We start from the raw sequence: 16,009 nt of genomic DNA on the forward strand, positions 1-16,009 counted from the left end.
TTGAAGCCTATCCGGGTATCCTTCCGCAGAGAATATGTTTGAGCACGGGGATCCTGACGAATATGTGGTGCAGCAAGTAGCAGCAGCAGTAGTTGCTGCCTTTCGAGCATGCGAAAATAGATAATGCCGTGTCTATATTGGCTACAGTCGAAGTGGCTGTGCGTCCCTTGGCGGGCATCTTCGCGTTCCTCTTCCTTGTCGTGGTCATCCCTCCATGGCGACGCCTTTCAGTGGCACACACCGTGCTGGTTCTGGCGCTCGGGGCGTCGGCGACTCGCTCATCCTCAAGAGACGGCAGCGAGAAGACCATCTGGCCAGCTACACGACGTCCGTCCAGGGCTTTGCCAAACTCAACTCCCGCGCCGAGTGGGAGGACTCTTTGCACGACAAAGGCGAGTCCAAACAGGTTCAACGGGCGGTGGTTCACCTGAAGAACCAGCATGAGTCGCAGCTCCACTCGAGGAGACTTCGGTACGGTGTCGAACGGAGCCCTGTAGGGTGAGATCGAAGGGTTTCACGTTTTACTTAACACGTTGATGAATTAGACTGGCTGAGTTGTACAACCGAGAGATGGAAGAGTGGAGAGATGCGTGTCTCGCTAATGTAGAGACGCCGGAAGATCGGAAGCAGAAGTACGTTTGCAGAGGCTGCTGATAGAGCTTTGCATTTGAAGCGCTGACGTCTTAATATGTTGGCTGTTTTGTAGTATGATCCAGCGTGCGTTAGCGCTAAAAGAACGACGAGAGAGGGAACGGCAGGCTATTGTCGAGGAGAAGAGGATGCAGCAGTACCGGTGAGTAGATCTGGTCTACTCTTGTGCAGTCATTGGAACTGATGTCGGGTTTTGTAGCGAATCCTGCGACGACTGTCGCGTGGAGGACTCGAACAAGGTCCAGCAGATCGTGCTGAACGACCGAGACAAGCAGCTTGAAGAGAGAAAGCGGATAGCTGCGCAGGAAGTACGTGTTTGTATCTACATTTTCTCCGGCGATGGCTTTGCGCTGACACTTCTCTTGCCCCCACTCCAGCGCGAACTGGAGGAGAAAATGACACAGCTGTGGGTGGAGGATCGATTGAAGAAAGAGGAGCGCGACCGCAGGGATGTTGAAATGGCCTTGAAGCGCAATGAAGAGATGAGGAACATACTGGATCTGCAAGTCGACCTAGAGCACAAACGGAAGGTGGAGAACGAAGAGCGCAAACGGAGAGAAGCCTACGAACAGCTCAGCGAATGGGAGCATCTGAAGCAGGTTGAAGAGGATCTGGAGCAGAGAAACCGCGAGAAGGAGATATTGGTAAGTGACTGAATTGTGACGATTGTACTGCTGTTGGTTGTACCGACATTACTCTCTTTGTAGCGAGCGTTAGATGTCAAGAAGTTCAACCAAGAGCGCGTGGAGGCGAATCACCTTGCTTCAAAGCGCGAGCGGCTATACGATCAGCGCCTACTAGAGCAGGCACTAGCGCAAGAAGCAGAGACCCAGCGTCACGAACGGGAACTACAAGACAAGTTTCGGCAGGATCAACTCGAGTACCAGCAAATGCTTAAGCGGCAGATGGAAAATGAGGCGGAAGACTTGTCGTATCTGGACAAGATTCGCAAGGACATGGAGAACGAGGTGTGGGCGAAGCGCGATGCGCAGCACAACGCTGAGGAAGCTGCCCGCCAAGAACTACTCCGCCAGGTCCTTCTTTCGCGGTCCAACCAGATCGAGGCGAAGCGCACCAACAAAATCCAAGCCAAGGAAGACGATACAGCGTATATGAACCAACTCAAGCGTGATGCAGAAGAAGCGCTACAGAAAGAGCTCCGTGAGCAGGAAGAACGACGCGAAGAACTCAAGCGAACGCAAGCAGACCTGCTGCGACAGCGGGAGGAGCGTCAAATGGCTGAGGAACAGAAAAAGCAGGCCGACTTTCTGGAGTTAAAGCGAATGCAACACGCTGAGAAGCAGCACAAAGAGCGCGTCAAGCAGTTCTCGAGCCACGTGCCGACCACAAACTTCCGCCGGAAAAACGCACAATGGTACTTCGATGCATAATGCAGTAGTATCCGGTGCACACCATAGCCTCCTCCACTTGTCAGCAAATACATTTCAGCATGCCTATCCTCTGCTAGTCACAACGTGAACTTCTCCGCAGCATCTTCAAGTGGACAAGTCGGCACCCGCTCCCTCGGGCTGATCTTCACTGTTCAGCCAGTCTAGTGAGCTCGTGGCATTCTTGTCAGCCTCACCGTCTAATCGGATGAGCTTGTTGCACTCCTTGGAGAGCTCAGCAAAGCCAAGTCGTCCACGTCGCTGAATGAACTTGGCCACCTTGTCCATCTCTTCTTCCGTGATGTAGATGAACTTGCCGCGGTCGTCCACAATCCCCGTGAGGCGGTTTGACGCCTGCAGGGACTCCACACGGTCAATAGCATCCTGCGTAGCCAAGTTGAACTCCGACGCGAGGTCTTCCAGCAGCACCACCTTGTGCGACTTGATAAAGTCCACGAACTTCTGTAGCAGCATCTGGCTCTCTTCGCCGTCCTCCGTGAGCTTGGTGCCCTGCTCTTCGATCGTGAACATGTCTTTCCACTGGTCGAACTCCTCCTTTTCCTTGCGCTCCTTCTCCTCCTTCAACTGACGCTCCTGGTCCTCCAGCGCTTGCTCAATCTTGGCGTCTTCCTCTCTCTTCTTCTGATAAGCAGCTTCCTTTTCCTCTGTCATGCGTTGACGCTCCTCACGCTGCTGCTGGTCGAACTACAAGACACCACGACATAATTCCGAACGTTATGTCGCCAATTCAAACTCCTCTCTCCTCAATCTCATCAGTCCCTACCCGACGTAGCTCTTCTCGCTCACGTCGTTTAAGCTCCTTCTGCAGCTCCTTCTTGGTCATAGCTCTCCTGTAACACACCAAAACGTTATTGACATAATTCAGTATACTTATGTCGCGATCACATACGGCTCCTCAGTGTCTTCCACTGCATCGTTTGGAGCCGGAGCGGCGGCCTCCGCGGGCGCAGCAGCCTCCTCTCGCTGCTCATTGCGCTTCTTCCGGTCTTTGCGCTTGCGGAGCGCCGCCAAACCTCCTCTTTCGCCGCCACGGACTGCCTCTGCTTGGTCAGGAGCTCGTTCATCCGCCACTTTCTATAGACATTAAATTATCGTGTTAAAGGGGGAATTGGACACTGGAAATTAGATGAGCAGACGCAGGGAAGAGCGCACTTTGGGGCCTGAGAAGAAGCCAGTGAAGAAGAGCACCAATAGCACCGTGGCACCCAGTCCCGCGAGCGAGATGACGAGGAGAACGCCGTCCGACAGCATCGCGACACAATTCCGTATGCTAGGACTTTGCGTAAGTACGGTTATTTTAAGTACGATTGCCTTCAACTTGATAATGTTGCTTCGCTGGGCCGAGTGCACATTGCGGGTCACTTCTTCATCTTCTCGGACGCAAAAAGTTTCTTTTCTCTCGGATTAACTTCGATCAAGGATTGAGCTGTGTAATATCCAACTTCATTGTGTTGTCGCTTACAGGGCTCTCTATGATTTACATGTACTAGCACTAGGTCAGACTCTGAGTCTAGTTAGTGTTGTTGTAGACGTAGTACGGCTCATCCTGGTACTCCACGTCACAGTACGGGAACGCGGTGCCGTCGTCCGAAGGCGTGAACAACTGCTTGCCAGCGTGGATCATCACGTAGCACCCCACGCTGCCACACACAATCATAACCAACATTGACACGGCCTTATCGAGAACGAACACCTTCTTCCAAAACACGCGCAGGTAGATCAGCACCGGCATGATCATGCAGTTGACCGTGTGTGCAGTGGAACCCGTGAAGTCCTCAAGGTCCAGGAACTTGTCCTGGGCTGCCACCGAAATGATGACCATGAGCGCGATAATGGCGATACGGAGGGCCATGTAGCTCAACGTGTTCTTGGTTCCCTTGTACGGCTCACGAAGCTGCTCCTCGGTGATCTCCTCGCCGAACTCAAGCGCCACGCGCAGGTGGGACATCCGGCCGTCCGACTTCTCCAGCAGACTAGAAGCCGACACCCGACGTCCGGACAGTTCCTGGGGAGTCGAAACCTGTACGTAGGACTTCTTCTCCTGCAGCTCCAGGTCCTCGTCGATCTCGTCTTGGCCCTGCTCGGCGTTGAAACGCACAATTGGAGCAGTCTTGTGCATGCCCAAAACGAGGCGTTCGGCCATGTAGAACGCCGGCATCATCATAGTGGAGAAGGCGATGGAAATGTGCACCTGCATGAACAGGTAGGACATGACGACAGCGCCGCGGTTGGCACTGAAGCCGAGAGGAGCTACACCCAACGGGTTCGACGTGTCCACAATCGAGTACAAAATGTTGCCGGAGATCTGACAGCCACCAGCAGTGTAACCGGCCAGAGCGATCGCGAAGAAGAATGCTGAAATGATCAACATGGTGACCATGACCACACGGGGCATACGCTGCGGCTGCGAGTGCTCGCGCTGCAGGTCTGGGATCACGATGGAAGCGCCATAGGCGAGCGCGAGGTTACCAAAGCAGGTCAAAATCTGGTGCAGGGAAGCATCAGGCTTCGGGATCGACGGGTGGCCGCGCATGTTGTACTGCAGAACGGAGACGGCGATAATGTCGGCGATAGCAGTGCCCATGCAACCGGCGAAGGCCATGCCGGCGCTCTCCTTCAACGTCGGGATCTGTGGAGATTGGATCAGACGACGGCGGCAAGCGGACCAAGGACGACGCCGGCACCGACGATGCAGCAACCCAACCGACACTGGCAGCACCAACCGACAGCAGCACCCGAGAACCCGTAAACACTACACCTGCATAATACATGCCGCGTCAACCGCGGCACTGCATAATCAAGCACCAGTGGTTGGTGCTGGAGAGCTGGAGGGCGTTGCCACACAGCACGCCCCCCCTTGCAAGGCGAGTAGCGCTAGAGAGCTTCGTCTAACTGCTAAATGAACTCACTTCGCAACTTACTCTGAAGCGCGCAACGTCATAAAGAATTCTTTAACGAACACAAGTACAAGCATCGCAATGCCAGGCATGGTGGACTACGAATACGACGCAGAGGGCGACGTCAGGATGACCGTGCCTCAGCCGATCTTTGAGGTGGTGGCTGCACCGGAGCTTGCCGTGTGGAGCCAGGCTGCTATCACTACGTTCATTCGAGAGCGCAGGCAGTATGAGGCCAAGATCGCTGAGCGGTGCTCGACCACGGGCGAAGTCCAAGAAACCGTGGCCAGGAGTATCCGGACGTCTTTGAAACCCCGGGTACTGGAGCATGTGGCTCACTACATTCTCAAGAAGGAAGTGGAGAGTGTGACCGACGCTATGCTTCTAGCAGAGATGAAGCGTAAGGTTGGAGGAATGGTGAACGACCGAGTCCCCGATGTGTCCCGGCTCTTTGCTGAGCTGAAGATGGACTTGGAAGAGGTCGATGTCGAAGCCCGGATCGCAAAGTATTTTATGGGCTTCGACAGACTGGTCGAAGACAACGGTCTAACTGGTATGTTGGGCCGTGGACCAGCTGTTGGTGAGGCGGGTCGGCAGAGACTGAAGATGAGATGCAAGCTGCTACTGACACACGTGACCCCCGAGATTTTGAAAGTCGACTTGACTCGGTTGGTCGAGTTGACCCATCGCGAAGCGAAGATCGATGACCTCGCACTTCATGACCTGATGATTGAGCGAGCGACACGTCAGCAGCAGTACTATTTGATGCAGAATGAGATGAAGCAAAGCTCCAGTCTGCGACCGAAGGAGGACGGCGGTGCGGCAGCCAAAGCGCACGGTCGACCTGCAAAGCAACTTCTCAAGCCATCGAGCATCCAGGGCGGTGGTCGGGGTGCCGCGGGCCCCCGGAAACCTCCTCGCGACGGGTGCTTGGTGTGTAAGGGGCCTCACTGGGCCCGAGACTGCCCGACGGCAACAGCGGAGCAGAAGGCCAACGTGGAGAAGATGCTGCGTGAGAAACGGAGTCGTGCGCAGGAGCGTGTCAAGAGGATCACAACCGATGGGGAACCAGCTTTCCGCAGTGCTGTAATCAACGGTGTGCTGGACGTTCCTTACTGCCCAGACACGGGCTCTGACGTCAACATTATTGGCCGCCCAGTGATGGCCGAACTCAGGGAGTTGTTGCCAGAGCTGTCAACGGTGATTATTGATCCACCGCTGGAGGTTGTCGCTGCTGGCGGCAATGCGATGCTTTGTCACGAGAAAATACATCTCGATGTGCAAATCGTAACGGCGGCGGGGCCATTGCGCTTGAGCGGCATTGAGTGCCTTGTGCTTGAAGCACCCGAGGAGGAGCTGTTGCTCGGCAAGTCGACACTGCAATCGATCGGCGTGGACCTTGATGGGGTTTTCGAGCAGTTGGCTCAACAGCACATTGAGGCCGCCGAGTTTGAAGCTGATGACATCCCGTGCGAACACATGGATGTGCTTGGAAATAGTGAGGACAATGAGGTCGATACATTGTTGCACAACATGGTCGATGAGGCCATTCAAGCCGGCTTTGAACCGGCTATGGCGGATGAACTACGGCAAATGGTGCTGGAATACTCCGACGTCTTCAGGGTCCGCCTTGGCCGTGATGAAGCTGCAGATGTCCAACCACTCGAAGTGCGGTTGGAGAGCGGTGTGCAGCCGTATCGTAGCGGCGTTCGGCGCTATCCTGAGGCTCAGCGCCAATTTCTTCGGGAGTATGTGCGAGAACTGGAGGATGCAGGACTCGTTGAGCGGAACACCCAGAGTCGTTGGGCCTGTCCCGCGCTGCCAGTAGCTAAACGTGGCACGGATGAATTTCGAATCACTATCGACTACAGGCCCGTCAATCGGCTCACGGTGCCACTGGCTGGTGCTGCGCCGAATCTCGCCGTGGTGACGGAGTCCGTGCGTGGGTCGTACGGATTTGGTGCATTTGACTTCCACAAAGGGTTCTGGCAGATGCCTCTCCATCCGAACAGCCGGGAGCTGTTCAGTTTCGTGACGGAAGACGGCGTTTTCACGCCATCCCGCGTGCCACAGGGAGCTTGCGACTCTGCAGTGCACTTTCAAGCCCAAATGCACGAAGTACTGAGGGACCTATTATTTCGGAACGTGCTTGTCTGGATGACGACGTGTTGCTGTACGCATGCACTGCTGGAGCTTTTCTGGAGAGTCTTGGCAAGTTTTTCGCCATTCTACGGCAGCGAAAGTTGAAGTTGAACGCTCGCAAGTGCAAACTTTTTGCGAAGCGTGTTAAATGGTGTGGCAAGGTGATCGATGGAGCTGGTGTCGAGCACGACCCTGAACGATTAGCCGCACTGCGGCAGATGCCATTGCCACCGACCGGTGCTGCGCTCCAGCATTTCCTGTGCGCACTGAATTGGCTGAGAGACTCGATGGTCGATTATGCACGCACAACTGCGCCGCTGCAGGAAAAACTCGAGCACGTGATGCAGTCTCGTGGGCGTCGTAAAGCTCAGCTAAGTGGAGCTGTGGTGGAATGGAGTAAGGAAGAGGCGGAAACATTTCGGAAAACACTCGAGATGATCGAGCGATCATGCAAGCTGGCGTTCCCGGATAAAAGGGCGACGGTGTGCTTGTTCTCGGACGCCTCGCTGACTGGGTATGCACTGGTGTTGACCCAGGTCTTGAATTGGCAGGATGGAGTCCCGGTTGAAGAGCAGCAGCATGAACTGCTGATCTGCCGAGGCGGACTGTTCAAGAATGCGCAGAGGAACTGGTCGATCGTCGAGAAGGAAGGGTATCCGATCGTGAAGGCGTGTGGGGACCTGGACTACATGCTCACGCGTGAGAAAGGGTTCCACGTGTACTGCGACCATTCAAACCTTATTCAGATCTTCACACCTGACAGAGAGGTGAAGCAGCACGTGAAGGGGAAACTGCAACGCTGGGCGCTGAAGCTAGTGGGCTGTCGCTATGTCATCCATCATATCGCCGGCGAGAACAACCTTTGGGCGGATATCATATCACGCTGGGGGCAGCCTGCGCCTCCTGATACAGTCAAGTCTCTGGCCGTTAAGCGAGTGACTACACGGTCGGCTCAGGCACTGTCTGAGCTGCGTCCACTACAGGACGACGAGTTCACGTGGCCGACGCGCTCTGAGATTGTTCGAGCACAGCATCAGTATGAGGGAGATGCACCCGACAGCGCCGTGATGACTAGTGACGGGATTGAAGTGGATGACAAGCTGTGGCTGCCTGCACAAGCAAAGGCGGTGTTGAAGCGTCTGTTTGTGGTGGCGCATTGTGGCCCCCAAGGGCACCGAGGTGTGAATGTGATGGTGGAGCTTTTGGATCGCAGGTTCGTCTTAGCGAACGCTCGCCAAGCGGTGATTCGGTTTGTCAACCAGTGTCTCTTGTGCAAACATGTCAAGGGTGGCCTGGTGATTCAAAGGAACTGGACGGTGGACCGACCAGTAGCAAAGCGCAACGAATGTCTGCACCTGGACTACCTCTACCTTGGAGAGAGCTATGGCGACACCAAGTACGTGTTGGTCCTCAAGGACGAGCTCACCCACTTCTGTGAGCTTGTGCCGGCAGACGTAGCAGACAGCCAAACTGCTGTGGCAGCCATCCTTGACTGGAACAAGAGGTTCGGGGCCCCTCCAACATGGATGTCCGACAATGGTTCGCACTTTAAGAGCGAAGTTGTGGGGCTGCTTGCGGAGAGGCTCGGTGCGAGCCACCAGTTCGCGCCAGTGTACACACCTTGGATTAACGGCACCGTTGAACGGGTCAACCGTGACATCCTTCAGGTGCTGCGTGTCATGCTGTTGGAGAGTCGCCTGGATACCCGCAACTGGGTGTATCTCCTGCCCATTATACAGGCAAACCTGAACCACACTCCGGTGTACTCACTGGGCAACTGTGCCCCTGTGGAGCTTTTCACTGGGCTACCTGCTGTTTCCGCTCTCGACATTGTGGCTACACCTACGGAGCGAGTGCTGCGAAATCTACCCATGGAGAAGGCTGCGCTACGCGAGGCGGTTGAAGAGCTCCGACGTAGCCTGCACGGACTGCACCGTGTTGTCCGTGACCGCCGCGAGCAGCAGCGTGTGGCCGCGATGGCACGCTCTAACGGCACTGTGTGCAATTTTTCTGAAGGGGACTACGTCCTCTGGTCGCGAGTGGACAAGCGACTGCAGGGGAACAAACTGCTTGTGCGCTGGGTCGGACCTTTCCAGGTCACCAAGGCCCTCCCGCACTCGTTCCTCATCCGCCATTTACTCACTGGGGCTGAGTATGATGTGCATGGCTCGCGCTTGAAGTTCTACCACGATGCTGACCTCGACGAGACGGCCGAGATCCGTGAGCATGTGTCTTTGCAAGGCATTATACTCGAAGTTCGGGATGTAGTTTCACACCGTTTCAATGCTACGTCTGGTGAGCTGGAGCTCCTGGTGGCTTGGCGCGGCCTGCAGGACATCGAGAACTCTTGGGAACCTGCCCATTCGATCAAGCGTGATGTTCCAACGCTGGTCTCGAAGTATGCGACGGAGAACAGCGTGGCTGAATTGCTGTAGAAGTTTGGGGGTCCAATTTTTCCTGGTTGCTGAGTTACTGCTGATCCTTTCGAAAGGGTACGTGTTGAACACGTTGCCGTTGAAGTTGGGCGCATACGACGGGACATGGATACATAAGTTCAGAATCAATCACAGACGAATGTGACACGAAGGTGCTCTGAAGGTGTCTTGTCGTCTTGGGGGGCAGTGTGGAGATTGGATCAGACGACGGCGACAAGCGGACCAAGGACGACGCCGGCACCGACGATGCAGCAACCCAACCGACACTGGCAGCACCAACCGACAGCAGCACCCGAGAACCCGTAAACACTACACCTGCATAATACATGCCGCGTCAACCGCGGCACTGCATAATCAAGCACCAGTGGTTGGTGCTGGAGAGCTGGAGGGCGTTGCCACACAGCACGCCCCCCCTTGCAAGGCGAGTAGCGCTAGAGAGCTTCGTCTAACTGCTAAATGAACTCACTTCGCAACTTACTCTGAAGCGCGCAACGTCATAGGATCAGACACACCGGGATGACCATCAGCGCCATGAAGATGATCCAGAACGTCTGACTGAAGCAGTCCGGGAACAGCACGTCGAGCAGCGTGCTACCAAGCACGAGGAAAGCGCACGGCACCAGCACGCACACCCCCATCTGCGAAACCACAGTGAAGAAGCGTCCCCACTTGCCTAGAGCCCACTCGCCGAGGTCACCGTAAGTTCTCACTGACGACGGAGCTGCGAGCATGGCCTTGGACAGCTTCACGGCCGCGTACGTGTTGGCGAAGATCATGACTGCCAGAGCAATCGTAGCGTAAACGGGTCCCGCGCGCGCGTAGTTGGAAGGCATGGCAAGCGAGCCGATGCCCAGCACGCAGCAGAAGAGGTTGAAGGACGCCTTGGCATCGTCCATCGTGACGAAGGCGAACTTGGAGACCATCGTGGAGTGAATGACCGGGGCGAGTTTGTTGTCGAGGTTCTGCTGCTGCTGTAGCTGCAACTTCTTCGAGTAGAAGCGAATTCGAAAGTGAGTGACTTCGACGGCGGTACGCCCGGCAGCTCTGTCAAGGTGAGTTTCTACTGCGGTTAAATCGTCTTTCGCGCCCGACGTTCATCATACGAAATGTTTAGATGCAGAGCGGCGATCGCCACTCAGGAAAGCTCGTGTGGCGCAGCGTTGTGCAGTTCCACAGCAAGCAAGAGCGCGGCACTCGGCGATATAATCGGTGTGCGTAACAAGCTTGCGCGCGTAGAGTGGTTGGCGGAGACGAGGTGCGTGTCTATGCCTTCCCAGATTTGCAAATCGAGCACGTCGACGTCATAGACGCTGAAACGCGAAGACCTTTTACAGCCTTTCAAACTCGCGAGGGTCGCGAGCTGGGGAATGCAGCGCTTCGTGGAGCTGTCTTCTGCATTATCGATGCGATCTTCGAGCTCGTCATGAAGTTCTATTGGTGACTCAGTGCCGTGGTGACTCAGTGCCGTACCACCGATCTTTTAATGCCCATCATCCTTTCCTGTGACGCGGCAATTGTTGGTAAATGGAAGTGTGCCCTTGGTTTAACCAGAGTCGTTTGTTAGATTGGGCGTAGATGTCAGTCATAAAGGACGACCACCACGTCGAACTGCAACCTTGAAGCATGTTTAGATGTTTGAGGGGAAACGAGGCTGCGTCACATGAGGCACATTGAAATTCAAGCAAATGGTATTATTACTTGAACTTCTTAACCCCGACACACGCGTGTTAGCGGGTAATAAGAGGCTCCGCTGGTAATGGGATCCGACAGCTCCATGAACTTGGAAAGTCTCAGGATTTTTACCCACACTCTCACTTTTATGATTTTCGGGTCTAAAGGTGAGAAGAAAATGTGTCGCTCATGCGTTGGCTTTCTTCACGAGTTTAAGCTCAATACAACACCTGTTTCCTATCATACTATGAAATACTACTCAACGTGCTACTGCAGCTTAGTTGGTGTCGTTGCGGACGTAGTACGGCTCGTCCTGGTTCTCCATTTCGCAGTACGGGAACAAGGTGTCGTCGTCCGACGGTGTGAAGAGCTCCTTGGCGGCGTGGATCATGACGTAGAAGCCCGCGCAGCCGCACACAAGCATCACCAGCATCGACACGCCCTTGTCGAGGATCGACATCTTTCTCCAGAAGATGCGCAGGTAGATGAGGAGCGGCATGATCATGCAGTTGACCGTGTGGGCCGTGGCTCCAGTGAAGTCTTCCAAGTCCAAGAACTTGTTCTGCGCCGCAACAGCGATGATAACCAGGACCGCGAAAATGGCAAGGCGCAGTGGGATGTAACGCAGTTTGTTCTTGGTGCCCGTGTACTCGGCGCGAAGCATTTCCTCTGTGATCTCCTCAGGAAATTCGAGCGCCGCGCGCAGGTGGGACATACGGCCCTCAGACTTGTCAAGCAGACTCGAGGTCGACACCTGACGGCCAGTCAGCTCTACCGGGGTCGAAGCCTGGACGTACGAGTACTTCTCCACTAGATCGAGGTCCTCTTCAACCTGTGCCTGGTCTTGGTCGGGGTTGAAGCGAACGATAGGGTGGTTCTTGTGCATGCCCAGGATGAGGCGCTCGGCCATGTAGAACGGCGGGAGCAGCAGCGTCGAGATTGCCATCGTAATGTGCATCTGCATGAACATGTACGCCATGACGACAGCACCACGGTTCGGGCTAAAGCCAAGAGGGGCGAGGCCCAGCGGGTTCGACGTGTCCACGATCGAGTACAAGATGTTACCGGACAACTGGCAGCCACCGGCGGTGTAACCAGCAAGAGCGACGGCGAAGAAGAAGGCCGAGATGATCAACATAGTCACAAGCACCACACGGGGCATGCGCTGCGGCTGCGAGTGCTCGCGCTGAAGATCGGGGATGACGATGGAAGCTCCGTAGGCAAGAGCGAGGTTGCCGAAGCACGTGAGCACTTGGTGCATCGAGATATCAGGCTTCGGGATCGACGGGTGGTCACGCATCTTGTACTGCAGCAGCGAAACTGCGATGGCATCGGCGATGATGGTGCCCATGCAGCCGGCAAAAGCCATGCCGGCATTCTCCTTGAGTGTTGGGATCAGGCAGATCGGGACGACCATGAGAGCCATGAAGATGATCCAGAACGTCCGGCTGAAGCAGTCCGGGAACAGCACATCCAGTAGAGTACTTCCCAAGATCAAGAAGGCAATAGGCACCAGCACGCACACACCCATCTGCGAGATGACGGTGAAGAAGCGGCCCCACTTGCCCAGAGCCCACTCTCCCAGATCACCGTAGGTCTTGACCGACGACGGAGCCGCGAGCATGGCCTTGGACAGCTTCATAGCTGCGTACGTGTTGGCGAAGATCATGAAGCCTAAAGCGATGGACGCGTAGATGGGCCCGGCGCGAGCGTAGTTGGACGGCATGGCGAGTGAACCGATACCACAAACGCAGCAGAAGAGGTTGAACGAGGCCTTGGCGTCATCCATCGTGACCCACGTCGTCTTGAAGCCGGGAGTCGCCATCGTGGAGTGGATAGGAACGAAGACCGGAGTGAAGCTGCCGTTGCGTTGCTGCTATGCTTCGTAGAGGAGGCAAATTCCGAAGTGGCCAACGCTGAGGAAGGTGAGGACGGTGCGCTCTGAGGCTCGTTCATTTTCGCTCCGACTCTGTGGACAGACTTTTGCTGGTGTTGGGGATGTTTAGATGCCATGGTCCTTCGCATGATTAGACCCGTGAAACCGGGGCTTTGCACGATCGCCCTGGAAGCACCTCGTTGCGTTGCACCACTCTGTAGGCAAGTTATTGCTGTATGTAGCTGCACAACAACAAGACTAGCGAAAACATAGATGCGTTTTTGTCCTCTCCACCACCAATTCCATATGAAAGCGGCGTACCGCAAGAGCGAGAGCAGCAAATCTGAAGCAGACATATCTTCGACATAAACTGTGAAATCATGGTCCAACTTGTCTCCGTACCGGTACCGGTATGCGCTGGAGTTCATAGCTTCCATCACGGAGTCATGGCGGCGCAACAGAGTTCTTCTTATGCCTGCAGCAATTGGTTTTCTCCTCCTTTGTGTTCGGGACCCGATGGGGATCTCTAGTTTCACCCTCGTCTCACGAATCATAGTCGTCTACAATGCCCATCATCTTGCCTGTGACGCGGCGCGGGGATGCTCTGCGGACTTGGTGAGATTGCACTGTTGTAGAGGATGTGGATCATATTGTGACCTACAGATAGAACGGTGTGCCTGACAGGTTGTGGGCAACTTGGATATTTGCGGTGATCCAACAATGTTAACGGCGCGAATTCCGACGGTCGGGACTTGACAGCATCCAAACACTGTCCAAGCAGGCCTTTCTGGTGCGAAGCAGCAGACTTCTTGGCCTCATCTATAGCGGCGTCATAAGCTTACATTGACAGGGAGGGCCGTGACGCATCACTGCGTAGCGAACGGCTCGATCGAATCACCTCCAATGCTCGCGATTTCTGTGCAAACGGCTTGTCAGTTGCACCCAGCAAAGCCAAGGATCGGAGCATGCACAGATTGATGTTGGAGCCTTCGATTTCGACAGGAATGTCTTCAGACTTTCACGAGATGCAGGGCTTCCTCAAAGGAGGCTACGTGCGAGCTGAATTTTATCACTTGCACATGTAGAGCTTCTACTACCTCTTCAAAGTTCCGATATGTTCTCAATACAGTACAGAACTCGTTGCCATCCCATCCTTTCTCAATGCCTGGTTGCACTTGAAGTCTCTTTGAACGACACCTCGTTCGTGCTCGCGAGCTGCCCCAGAGCACGTCCAGTTCGCTGACTAGGTGCAAGTTGGTCGTTGCCGTGTGGAGCTCTTCGCGTACGAGTACTTCTGCTGTTCGAGGTCCTCCCCCACCTGCGTTGAAGTAGACGATTGGCGGAGTCTTGTAGAACCCAAAACGAGAAGCTCGGTCACATAGTCGTTATCGATGTCGAAAAGGCGATGGTAACATGAAGTTGTATGGCATAGAGCCGTATTACGTTCGTAAACTAGACTCTGCAGAGTGAGTGGTCAAGTGCTAGAACACTGTCTGCAAGCTTCTTCAACACGATAAAGCTGAATTTCGTTCAGATCAATGTGTTACCGTCACATATGCATGTTCAAAAGCAACCAAACCTTGCTGTAAAGGTAAGACAGCTACTTACCAGGCTTCATACCGAGAAAAAAGCAGATTCTGCTCATCAAAGAGTGCATCGCTAACTCGAAGTGGAAGAAGCGGCAGCTTCAGCGAGTTGAATGGTCTTGATGACATCCTCAACCACCTCATCGAGGTATTGAATGATTGCTCCATGTCCAGCATCTTCGTACATGCTCATTCTGGAGTGATCGCTGGCCAAATGCTTGTACAGTGTCTGCGTCTCCTGTGCAGGAATAACAACATCCTTCGAGCCGCCGAGTACCAGGACCGGAAACTGCTGATCACGGATGAAGTGTAGACGTTCGTCCGAGACGAAATGCGAGAGCACGGCTGATCCTTGGCCAACGAAACCAAAAACTCGCGGAGTCTCGCGATTCTCGACGAGGTACTTGTGAACCTCGAACAATGCTTCGTAGATGCTGCGTGAGGCGTTCTCCATATCTTGCGAAAGGAATTTGGGCGGGTACAAAACAACGAGAACGTTGTGGGTCTCCAAGTCCGGGTCGCTGTGGTCGAGAGTCCTCGTCATGGGCAACACTCCATTGCAAACCGGAATATACCGGCCTCGAGTCGTGCACAGCAATGACAACGACTTCACGCGTTCTGGCGCCATGTGCGCCAGCTCCAGTGAGATCATCCCTCCCATGCTGTATCCGACAACATGAGCCTGTTCCCATCCCACGTGGTCCAGTAGCGCCAGCACGTCTTCAGCCATGTTGCTCGTAGTGTAAGGACCCATCGGTGACGTTGATCCGCCGACACCTCGGTTGTCGAGCGTTAGGATTCTCAGACGTTTGTGTGGCTGCATCGCTTCCCATTGCCGCAGCATCGTCTCGATCGTCGGTGTCCAGGTCTCTTTCGTGTTGAGAAACCCCATCACCAGCACCACCCGAACCTCATCTTCATCTGCTTCCTCGGTCAAATTCGCCCATTGTAGCGGGTGCTGATGTAAGACGAACTCCAGGATGATGCCTGTACGAATCCTCACACGTCGAACGTGGCTGCTGTTGAAGTGGTACGGTGCTGTGTACGCCACTTCCAAGTGACGCTGCAGGCGAAACCCAGCCTTTTCCATTGTGCTGGTCGCGGTTGTGGTGAGTTTGGCAGGCATTGCGCTGGAGTCGATCGTCAGGACGCTGCAATTCCAGGAATGGTCTAGCGGCCGTAAGAGAAGCATATCGGACTCGTCGCCAAATCGATGATGTCATGGAAAAGAAGGTCGATGTCATCTTGGTCGAGAACTCGCGCAACATCTTGGATGACGGAGGTGACTAGCATCTCAGCTCAAACTCTCACCAACATTCTCAGGCGATGCTAAGCATGCTAT

The 16,009-nt window shown here is 54.7% G+C and overlaps 3 protein-coding genes across 3 annotated transcripts; 1 reads left to right on the forward strand and 2 right to left on the reverse strand.

Annotated features, from left to right (window-relative positions):
• Window positions 1-214: 214 nt before the first annotated feature.
• KRP23_5404 (Cilia- and flagella-associated protein 53) lies at window positions 215-2,042 on the forward strand (the record flags this gene model as incomplete). The annotated part of the gene is made up of 6 exons (XM_067890464.1): window positions 215-471; window positions 546-632; window positions 707-793; window positions 851-959; window positions 1,029-1,295; window positions 1,359-2,042. The coding sequence occupies 6 exons, from the start codon at window positions 215-217 to the stop codon at window positions 2,040-2,042; spliced, it is 1,491 nt and encodes a 496-aa protein (XP_067747010.1).
• A 105-nt stretch (window positions 2,043-2,147) lies between these two features.
• On the reverse strand, window positions 2,148-3,311 carry KRP23_5405 (DDRGK domain-containing protein 1; the record flags this gene model as incomplete). Its single annotated transcript, XM_067890465.1, has 4 exons — window positions 2,148-2,744; window positions 2,824-2,890; window positions 2,950-3,134; window positions 3,213-3,311. The coding sequence occupies 4 exons, from the start codon at window positions 3,309-3,311 to the stop codon at window positions 2,148-2,150; spliced, it is 948 nt and encodes a 315-aa protein (XP_067747011.1).
• An 11,429-nt stretch (window positions 3,312-14,740) lies between these two features.
• KRP23_5406 (putative aminoacrylate hydrolase RutD) lies at window positions 14,741-15,757 on the reverse strand (the record flags this gene model as incomplete). Its single annotated transcript, XM_067890466.1, has 1 exon — window positions 14,741-15,757. The coding sequence occupies one exon, from the start codon at window positions 15,755-15,757 to the stop codon at window positions 14,741-14,743; it is 1,017 nt and encodes a 338-aa protein (XP_067747012.1).
• Between the last annotated feature and the right edge of the window lie 252 nt (window positions 15,758-16,009).

Source organism: Phytophthora ramorum, assembly GCF_020800215.1.
Source record: "Phytophthora ramorum isolate Pr-102 chromosome Unknown Phyram_PR-102_s0004, whole genome shotgun sequence".
NCBI classification, from domain to species: Eukaryota; Oomycota; class Peronosporomycetes; order Peronosporales; family Peronosporaceae; genus Phytophthora; species Phytophthora ramorum.